We start from the raw sequence: 8,508 nt of genomic DNA on the forward strand, positions 1-8,508 counted from the left end.
TATATATATATATATATATATATATATATATATATTTTTTTTTTTTTACGTCATGAGCTCTATTTTTTTCCATTAACTTCAGTCGTACTTTTAAAATAACTGGTGTTGTCTGTTTATGATGTTCCTACTGCTGTTTGACAAAGATAGAAAACTAAAGTTCAATGGATATGGTTGGAGTTTTTTTTTCACTCTACAGCTCCTCGATCAAAGGATAAACCACCTGGCAGTTGCTAGTGTCCTGTCAGCTGGAGCCTTGTTCCAGAAGGTGCCCCAGTTTCCTGGCCTGTTTCTTTTGTTCCACCTTAGCAGAGATTTTAGTATATCATGGTCTGTAAACCTTCCAGAAGGTAAGTTTGTCATGGAAGAAATTAGGAGAATCACCATCAATAGTCACGCATTCTCAGAATGGATGGGGGGTTGTAGTAGCTGGTTAAATGAGTTTTGATTAGATTAACCAAAATATTGGTCAGAAACTGACCAAGTCATTGGTTTAAGATCAACCAATTTAAGCGGTCAACCAAACAACCACTAAAAATGTTAACTGATGGTTTACTGATCTGACTGTTTGGCTCTAGTTAAGTGGACTTAGCCAACATTTACAGTGATTTGTACATATACAACATGCTAATCATGGGTTTTACCTTGGTTGTAACTAGTGTTTCACCGATACAGCACTAAAATGGTGGTATTGGCGATTACCGACAAATAGGGCACCAATACCATTTTAAGAGCCAAAAGTTTATTTAACTTTTGTCACCCATTCCAGGTAGGCATTAGAAAGTTCTACTGGATTCACTTTGTATTAGTCGTTTTCCTGCTTTTGATGGCAATTATTTTACATCCAAGTAGTATGCAGTTCTTCACATATATGCACACACATCAATTTCAAGCAGATGGTATCAGTACGGTAACGTTATCGGTTGACTCTGCACAGCCAGGTATCGGAATCGAGACCAAAAATGCAATCGGTGCAACAGTAGTTGAAACATCAGAATGAACTAGTATTAAACTCCAACCCCCAAAACACCAGACGTCATTTAGACCTTGGTTTTTAGGCTAGATCTGGTCGGTCCATCATAGTCTTGATTTAGTCCAGAAATTGGGCTGTTTTTGGTCGGTCTGATTTTGTCCCGTTTAAGACCAAAAACAGACGTTCAAAAGACATTGAATTTTCATCATCTTTTCAACTATTTTAAAATGACGACTTTTCACATTTCACTTTTCAACCTAATGTAGACGTAGTTTGGAAGTAAATCATGTCGCTTTTCAACCAATTTTTTCTGGGTGGGAAGTAGCAGGGATAGTGATAATGGAAGCAGGAGCTTGTTCTGCAACAGTAGAGTTGATGGTTCAAGCCCCAGTTCTGGCTTTTAATGCCGTTATACTTTGGTCAAAGTGATCAGTTTGTATTGGTCATTTTATAGATTGTTTAAAAAAACAATCAACCATTTTAGTAAAGTTTGTTGTATTGACCAGTCTGATTTTAGGGTGTGCCATTAAAAACATGCTTAGAGTGAAAAGTGTAAAAAGACATGAATCACTATTTTTGGTGTTTATTTTAGCTAAGGAGGGACAGAGCAGTTATTAAAACTTGACCTTTGGCCCCACTATGCTGAATCTGACATTAATAATCCACAATTTTAGGCCTCTTTCTGTCATATTCTGATTCTGAGAAATGTTTCTCTCACACATATTTGCTGGAATTTTGCTGAGAATGTGGGGCTTATTCTGCACCATATGATTGAGCTCAAGCACATATGCTCCTAAGCCATTACTTTGATTACAACCCTGTCACGTAATAGATGGTAAAACCAGGTCAGTCCAGGTTCACATTAATGCCTGCAAGTAACTGCATTTTTCCCACTTTATTTTTTTTTTATTATTGTTATCTTTTTTGCATAGAAGTTTATCCTCTGGTCTGCAGGTTTCCCTAACATATATTCCCAGCTGTCTGTACATCACTGCTGTGTCATATCTATGTCCAGTAACACCTCAAGTCTGTCATAACTTTGTCTCAGAAACCCCATTAATGCTTCTATAAACCAGTAGATGTTTGGGAGAAAAACACACAAATCCAGTTAAAAGAGAATAAAGCGATATAAAATAAGAAGTCAGAACATTATAATTCAACAAAATCTTTATCTAAGAACAGAGATCATCGGGTCAATAAATGTGAATAAAACTACCTAAACAACCCATACACTGATTATATTGATAATTGCCATATCTCAATTTAAAATACACCAAACTGTTCAACAAATACTAGAGGAATGAGAAAGAACAAATATTCAGACATCTGCTGCTGTTCTGTTGTAATACCACCAGAGGGAGACAAAACACAAAAAAAGTCAAGATCCTTTTTTTGTTGCATTTTTTAATAACTCACCTGCTCATCTGATTTCACATTATCAATACCTCATTATCAATAATCTAACTGCTTTATGACTGCAATGCACACTTAATAAATAAAGCTAAAATATTGTGTAATCTGTTACCAAAGCTGTTACTGTAACCTGACTGGCCATTTTAAAAGGTTCATTTTGGTTTCACCAGGTTTCAAAACATTTGTTTTCAGAGCTTAATTTCCGTTGGCAGCTTATATTAAACAAGAAGTTTAATTCTTTTGAGTTCATTAAGTGTTTTTGTCGATAATGACATGATAGCATCAGAGGCTTCTGTATCTGCTGAATATATAAGATGTGACTATATCCTTCCACATCTTAAAGGGCCTTTTTGGATGGGCACTGCTTGGACCAGTACGTGAACTCATGATCACATTCTGACCATTTTAAGTTAACTTTTTTGAACTTTCTAGGTGCAACATGCAGTAGGACCATAAAGGGGATTAAGAGATTAACCTAGTCTGTGGCATACTCAGGTAAGTTGTAAGGTTTCAATAATACTGAATTTGCAAAGGTGATAATATTGTGGTGTGCCATGTAAATAAATTAAATGTTATCATGTAGCAGTGACAACTGGTTTGATCCTCTATTCTTTCAGTCAATCAATCTAAAGGTTAAGCATAAACAAAGACTGAACTCCACAGCTCTTGTGAATACATTTCCATTAATTGGACTTAGACTAATTTAATTTTATACAGCTCTCATGACATTTCCATTTTTTTAGTGCAGCAGTGATCAAATGGAAACATTGTGGGAGAAAAAAAAAATGATGCAAAAAAAACCACATTGATATGTTCAATGTTATGCAGAATCTGTGACATGATGTAGAGAGTTTTTCAATATTCATCTGTCTGATGGCAGTGGGGAAGAAACTTTTGGAATCTGCTGGAGGTCCATCGAATGCTGCAAAGCCTCTTCCCAGAGGGCAGCAGGGAGAACAGTCCATGGTGGGGGTGTGAGGGGTCACTGATGATGTTACAGGCTCGGGACACGCAGCGCTGGAATGAAATATCTTTTATGGAGGGAAGAGGAGCCCCGCTGATCTTCTCAGCTCTTCTCACCACTCTTCTCACCTTCTTCCACTTGCCAGCGCTGTAGCCTCCACAGCATACAGTGAGACAGCTGGTCAGAACACTCTTACTATTACTACGGAAAGCAATTACTATTGATTTTTTTTTATTTCAACCAAAATCCAAGTAGATTAGGAATATCTGAAATATTCACTGCCTCTCTAGTAGTAAAAGCTCTATTACATTGATGATGAATTAAATCTGCTCAGTTTGCACCACAACAGCCCACCAACAGAAAATGTCAAAATGTGTTGATTTTTTGCAATGTATTCTCTTGTTTCACAATTTTATTCCAAGCAAATTCTTGTTGAAGACCAAGAAAAACCTTGAAATGAGGTGCCAGTACCACCTCAGCTGAATCTCCCCTTAAATAATGAGTGTCCATATCCTATAACCAAGATCCAGTCAACCAATAAAGCTTATTTTAGCTGATTCTATCCAGGATATCATTCTTTCAGTCATTGTTTCCAACTAGTAAAAAGGTGGTCTGCATTCTCAGTGTCAGGTTCCATTTTGAGCGTGACTTTTTCCGAGGTGATTTACAGAGTTTCGATTGGTTGATAGGGATCCTGTGTGCAGTACAGTAAGCGCTGGAGAGATTAGCTGGTGTAGAAGGAGCTGAGCCAAAAAGCAGAGCTCTTGATTTATTGGTAGATCTACTATCTGACTCTCACTGAAGAACATAAAAGAATGCAAAATCTGCCTTTTTGCTAAACTTAAAAGTGAAGCTAAATGCAGAGAATCTTTTTCACATGCCTTCTAAACGTCTGCTTGTGTTAGTCGTGTCCTTTTAAAGAAAACAATGTCTACTATGCACCATATAGTGGGATGAAGACATTGTTTTTAAAAGGATGATGTCAATAAATCAAAGTGGAAATTTAAACAAGCTATCCAATGCATCAAGCATGAAGGGTTTGGTCCCTATGCTGCAGGAGCAGAAAATGTGTTGTCCACAACAGCTGATTCGATCCCCCCTGCGCTGGAGGTCCGATGCTTCCTGGCTATTTATGGCAGCTGCTCCTCCATTACGCCTGCTCTCTTCAGTCCATACATGGTTGCTGTGGGATGAGGTTACCACAACAATTTTGGGATGTGTTCCCAAACCAAATGGAAGCAGTGTTACATCCATCTAAACGCCATAAGAACAGGTTAACCAAACTTTGTCTGCAGGAAAGGACAACATCAGGGCAGCTGTTTTAAACCTCTGGAATATTTAAGGATTGAACTACAGCATCCCTCTTTGTTTACCTTTTTTTGTTGCCCCTTTCACCTCACCTCTCTCTACTTTAGCCCACTCCCCTTTGTGTTCTGGGCCTCTCGGCTGTTCCTGGACAGATTTATTTCTCCCCGGTCCAGCAGAGCACCGGAGGGAAAGCACCCAGGCTATATTTGTCTGCTGCTTGGGTTGGACCTGCTTCATGGTAGATGATCGTTTGCGTTTTTCTACTCACACCTGCAGCTCCTGTCTCCTCACCATCCCACCAAGCAACTAAGGGTCTATTTGGATCGCTTTTAAGGACAAATTAACTCCCTTTATTATTGGAGGCCTATTCATTTGTAAGTACTGTTTTGCTTAATTTGGCTGAGGTTTTCCACACTATAGGAGTGAAGCATTTAGTTTGACAGAATCCAAATGACCAGGTATCTCTTTCTGTCATTTTCAGAACATTTAGCATCTGAAATATAATAATTTACAAAGCTTCAAATAAAGATTAAACTTTATCCGATTGGTGTTGGTATAATTTGCAAAGCTTGATGCACTTTGACAAGGAAATGTTACCATTTAGAGATAAAACCATAATGTTTTATTAAATAACTATAAATAAATCAACAATTGCACCATCTTATAGTCTCTGCCAACACATAGGCAAATTTTTATTGCAATCTTCCATTTGAGGACTTAACATTGCGTCCCAACTCAGTCTCCCTTTCCTCGTGTCTCAAGTAACCACAGGGGTCTTAGCATTCCAAGCTGCAGATTATAGTTGTTTGGCGGTATGCGGGTGCAGCTGATCTTACTTGTGTGTGAGTGTTTGGGGTGGTGGTGGGGGTGCCTTGCGTGTTGTTCCAACATCATTTCACCACAGTTTTGTTTTTGTAGTCTACGTGTGAACGTTCGTGTCTGCACAGTCATCGGTTGCTGACTTGCACCTGTCGTTTCCTGTCAAAACAGGCAGACAAGTTTACAGGCTGGGCCCCACACTTGACCCTCTGTCACCGGACTCTCCATGCATGAGATCTGAATTCAGTCTAGATGTATGCAGTCCTTTTTGTCCTGCTGTGACCAAGCTATTCTGAATATCTATGTACTGATAACAGATTGCTTAAATTGCGTAAATAGACATACGTACGCAAGACAGAAGTGATCCAAGCCTCTCCTTAGGGGCCCAGCAGCATCAATGTTTACAGAAAACAAAAAACGGCATCAAATTTAATTTGATAATTTCAGAATTGATTAATCAAAGATTATTTATATCTTAAAAATTAAAGGAATTGGCAAGATTACGTATTAAAGTTATTATTTATTAAAGTGACAAACATAATTGTTTTAGGGATATGTTGCACAGTTAAAACACTTTCTTTGTGTATGAAATCAATTTCATCACAATTTAATCTGAACTAATTGTTTATTTCTTTTTATGCTCAGTAAAATGGAATAGGAGGGGCCACAAATGAAAAAAATGAGGCCCCATAGAACCTTGGCCAGCCTGCACATACATTTTTTTGCAGGCTTTGGTTAAATAACTAATCTGCTTTGTTGATCAGGAAATCTGGATAATAGGCTTTGCAAAGGGTAAATGGTCTGTTCCTATATAGTGCCTTTTCAAGTCAGTGAACTTGAAGCACTTTATACTACATTGAGTCACTTAGCCATTCACACACACATTAACACACTAGCTATATTGCAGCCACAGCTACCCTGGGGCACACTGAAAAAAGTGAGGCTTCTACACACAATAGTTTGCTTTTTTAATGTATGGCTGACCTTTGAAAAGCAAGAATGCGTCAATTATTATTCTTGTTTTTCAATTATAAACATTTTTAATTTAGTAACTGCTTTATAATGTCTACTTTTATAACACTAATTGACTTATATCCTTAAAATCTTTATATGAATAGATTTATTTCTGACTATTTTGATCATTTCTAATGTCTGTCCAACAATCTAAAAGTGACTAAAACAGTTGCAATTATCAAGAGATTGCTGGAGAATTAAAAATAGAATGTAATTATATGTGCAAATCTGTCAGCAGGGCTACTAGACAAACAGTTTGTTTTTAAACCGAATAAAAATGTTGAGATTTAAGTGTTGGGATAAGGCAGGTAGTCTGTATATGCAAAATATATTTTCCTTTGCAATGTTGTTGCGTAAGTTAGTGCTCATAAGGGAGCTGCATATTTCTCTGCATATCCCTTGAGGCCATTATGAGTATATATTAAAGAGAAAGGGTTGAAAGTCAAAAAGCCTGTAATAATTAATACCTTAGATGCTGAATCTGGCTCGGAGTCGACATGCCTTTAACTAGATCTTCCTCTGTCTGGGATAATCTGCAAAGCAGGACACCCATACATTGACACAAACATGTATATGCAAAAATAAATAAATACAGTACGGGGAGAATGCACACATAACGACTGGGGTTATGTGAGAGACTAACGCTGCACAGCTGGGACCTACATTCTCACTCCCTCCTTAAACATTTACTCTGGAATTCCCTGTTTAGATCCAGATCTGCCTTCCTCTCGTCTGCCAAGCATCAGCCCTGCCTGCTGCTCAGCGCCAAAATCTGCATGTTCTGCTCTTATATGGATGTCGATGAGCACGGAGGCTGGTGCTGGGGAGAGACAGCAGAGCTGTGCAGGTCTAAGGCAGAGCAAGAGGCCAGAGGAAAACAGATATTAAGGTAGAGTGAGGATGGAGAATCATTTCATCCCAGAAACCATTGCTTCAAATTCAGCTTTAAAAACAAAAAACAAAACAACCAATAGATAAACATAACTAAGCGATAGACAAATTGCTAATAATATATACAATTTGAGATTCGACATGTTCATATTTAGTGCATCTGCCTACCAGATTAGCAACGTTAAAAACAATGTTGCCAAATATAAAACTGTTTAGGAGAATCTGCAGAATTCTGTGTGTAACCAAACCAAGCTGTGTATTTTTACAAACTGGCTACTGTTCATAAAGTTGATCCCAAAAGAGGCTCATTTAAAAGATTAATCCAAATGTGTGTAAGAAGTGAAAGAATGGCAGCAATGTTTCTTTCTTTCTTTCTTTCTTTCTTTCTTTCTTTCTTTCTTTCTTTCTTTCTTGACCTGATTTCCTTTGTTACATTAAAAAAATATGGATATTTTGATGGCAAAAATTTATGTCAAGAAGAGTCAACTTGCCCGAATATATTAAGAAAAATTAACAAAAGTGCTTCTATAAGAAACTAATGAAAAACACTTTGTGAGTGAAAGAAACAAATTTTTTGGTACAGCATACCCTTAGAGGCATTAATGCGGATACTGGCAATTAATTGGTTTAATTTATAACACTAAATATAACTGTTACACTGCAAAAAATGTAAATCTAAATAAGTATTTTTTTCTTAAAATAAGTGCAGTCAGTCTTGAATTGAGGTAAGTGAGATGCTTTGGCAATGGAACAAGACAATTTACATTTGAAATAAGAAAAAAATGATTACATTTTCTTATTTCAAGTGCATATTATCTAATAATCTTATTTTGAAGCTCATTCAATTGGCAAATCATCTTATTTACCTATTGAAATTAAGGGTATTTGTAAGGGATATGCATGTGATCAGAGATGGGAAGTAACGAAGTACAAATACTTCGTTACTGTACTCAAGTAGATTTTTCTGAGTTTTTTACTTTACTTTACTACTTATTTTTATGGCGACTTTTTACTTCTACTCCTTACATTTTTACACAAATATCTGTACTTTCAACTCCTTACATTTTGACACAAATATCTGTACTTTCAACTTCTTACATTTTAAACAATTGGCTAGTTACTTTACTGT

General features: G+C 36.9%; 1 protein-coding gene across 1 annotated transcript in view; it reads left to right on the top strand.

Moving 5' to 3' along the window:
- Positions 1–324: 324 nt before the first annotated feature.
- LOC107092360 (supervillin-like) overlaps positions 325–8,508 on the top strand; it is a 75,003-nt gene continuing 66,819 nt past the window's right edge. Inside the window, exons 1-2 of the mRNA XM_015386804.1 lie at positions 325–347; positions 7,198–7,377. Coding sequence (XP_015242290.1) covers positions 325–347; positions 7,198–7,377 — 203 coding nt within the window. The remainder of the gene's footprint in view (positions 348–7,197; positions 7,378–8,508) is intronic.

Source organism: Cyprinodon variegatus, unplaced genomic scaffold (assembly GCF_000732505.1).
Source record: "Cyprinodon variegatus isolate N-32 unplaced genomic scaffold, C_variegatus-1.0 Scaffold17, whole genome shotgun sequence".
NCBI classification, from domain to species: domain Eukaryota; kingdom Metazoa; phylum Chordata; class Actinopteri; order Cyprinodontiformes; family Cyprinodontidae; genus Cyprinodon; species Cyprinodon variegatus.